Raw genomic sequence first — 1,444 nt, forward strand, 5'->3', positions numbered from 1 at the left:
GCGCAGCACTCTGAAGCGGTGCCGCTGCCCCGGAGGTGACTCCCGGGGGCAGCACGCTCCTGACCCACCGCTGCTCCCCTCAGCAGTGGGTTCCAGTCCATCAAAGGCCTGTTCTGCTCCCCACTGTGTCTCCGGGGAGTCCTCTCACCCCACCCGTCTCTGGCCCGTGCCCCAGTGCTGCATGTATAAATGAATAAATCTTTAAAAAGAGAAAACACGCACCGAGGCCCCCAGCAGGGAGGGATGAGGGAGCGCACCTGTGTGCTGGGGGGGGCCTGGGGGACGGGGGGATGGGGCGGCGGCGGGCGCCGTGCACGACAGAGCAGACGGGGACGAGGAACAGGGAGCCAGCAGCTCTTCGTGCTGCCCCGAGGACCGGGTGACACCAGCAAGCTCCCGACAGCCAGCGCAGTGACGACGCTTGGAGTGAGTTTAAGGGGCGTCTGCCGCCCCAAAGCCCGAGGCTGTCTCCGGAGGAGCGCGTCTCCCTGCCCTGCCCGTCCGCTGGCGGGGACACAGCTCTCCTGGAAGAGGGGGAGCGGCCCCCGGCCTCCTCACCATGCCGGAGCCGCCGCAGTAGTGGCACTGCTGCACCTTGGTGCCCGGCTCGCTGCCCTTGCCGTCGCAGCGCTCGCAGGTGTCGGTGATGTTCACTGTGAACTCCTTGTTGACGCCCTTGGCGGCTTGACTGAAGGTCAACTCCATGATGTACTGGGGAACCAGGGAGAACCCGTCAGTCTCCCCCGGCACGACCCGGGGAGGCTCCGTTTTAAGAGGACGGGAGCTGGCCTGCAGCCCCAGGGGCGCGGCGCTGGCCTCTGGGGCAGTTTTTGACCCACGTCAAACTCTTAAGAGGCAGGCAGCAATCTCCCTCCTGCCCCCGGCCCCGGCCCCCCGCCAGAGTGACGAAGCCGCGTGGACACCCAGCCGGTCCCCGAGCGCGGCCACGCACTCCCCCCACTGCGTCACGGGCCAGCACCCACCGGGCTCAGCCACGGGCGGACGGGCGGGGCTTCCGGCTGACGGCCCCACTCCTCCAGAGCGGTAAGAGGCGAACCCGCACTTTCACCCAGAGGGGCTCACGGGCACCGTTTGAGCGTGGTGCCACCACCACTCGAACGGCGCCGCCCCCGGCTGAGCGCCTGGCGTGAGGTGAGGCGGCGGAGGCAGGGCTGTGCGTCTGCCGGGGGCGGAGGTCTCCAGGAACAGAACAGCTGCCCGAGAACGAGGGCGCCGATGGCTCCCGGCGAGGCCGCCTGGCCTTGGGGCTGCCCAGCGGCGCCGCCTCAGACGGAGCCGAGCGGCTCGCGTATCTCTGAGAGCCAGAAGCTGGCCCACTGCTTGCAGCACACGCTCCCGGACGAGCCGCTCACCTCCTGAGGCTGACTGAACACACCCTGGAAATCTCCGAAAGGGGACGAGGAGAACTCCCCGAAGATCTTCC

The 1,444-nt window shown here is 68.5% G+C and overlaps 1 protein-coding gene across 1 annotated transcript in view; it reads right to left on the reverse strand.

Moving 5' to 3' along the window:
* DNAJA3 (DnaJ (Hsp40) homolog, subfamily A, member 3) overlaps positions 1–1,444 on the reverse strand; it is a 13,636-nt gene that overhangs the window by 9,687 nt on the left and 2,505 nt on the right. The window contains exons 3-4 of the mRNA XM_012731830.1: positions 1,374–1,444; positions 559–711 (exon numbers count right to left, since the gene is read on the reverse strand). The exon at positions 1,374–1,444 is cut by the window's right edge and continues 44 nt beyond it. Coding sequence (XP_012587284.1) covers positions 559–711; positions 1,374–1,444 — 224 coding nt within the window. The remainder of the gene's footprint in view (positions 1–558; positions 712–1,373) is intronic.

Source organism: Condylura cristata, unplaced genomic scaffold (assembly GCF_000260355.1).
Source record: "Condylura cristata isolate star-nosed mole 26May11 unplaced genomic scaffold, ConCri1.0 scaffold00032, whole genome shotgun sequence".
Classification (NCBI taxonomy): domain Eukaryota; kingdom Metazoa; phylum Chordata; class Mammalia; order Eulipotyphla; family Talpidae; genus Condylura; species Condylura cristata.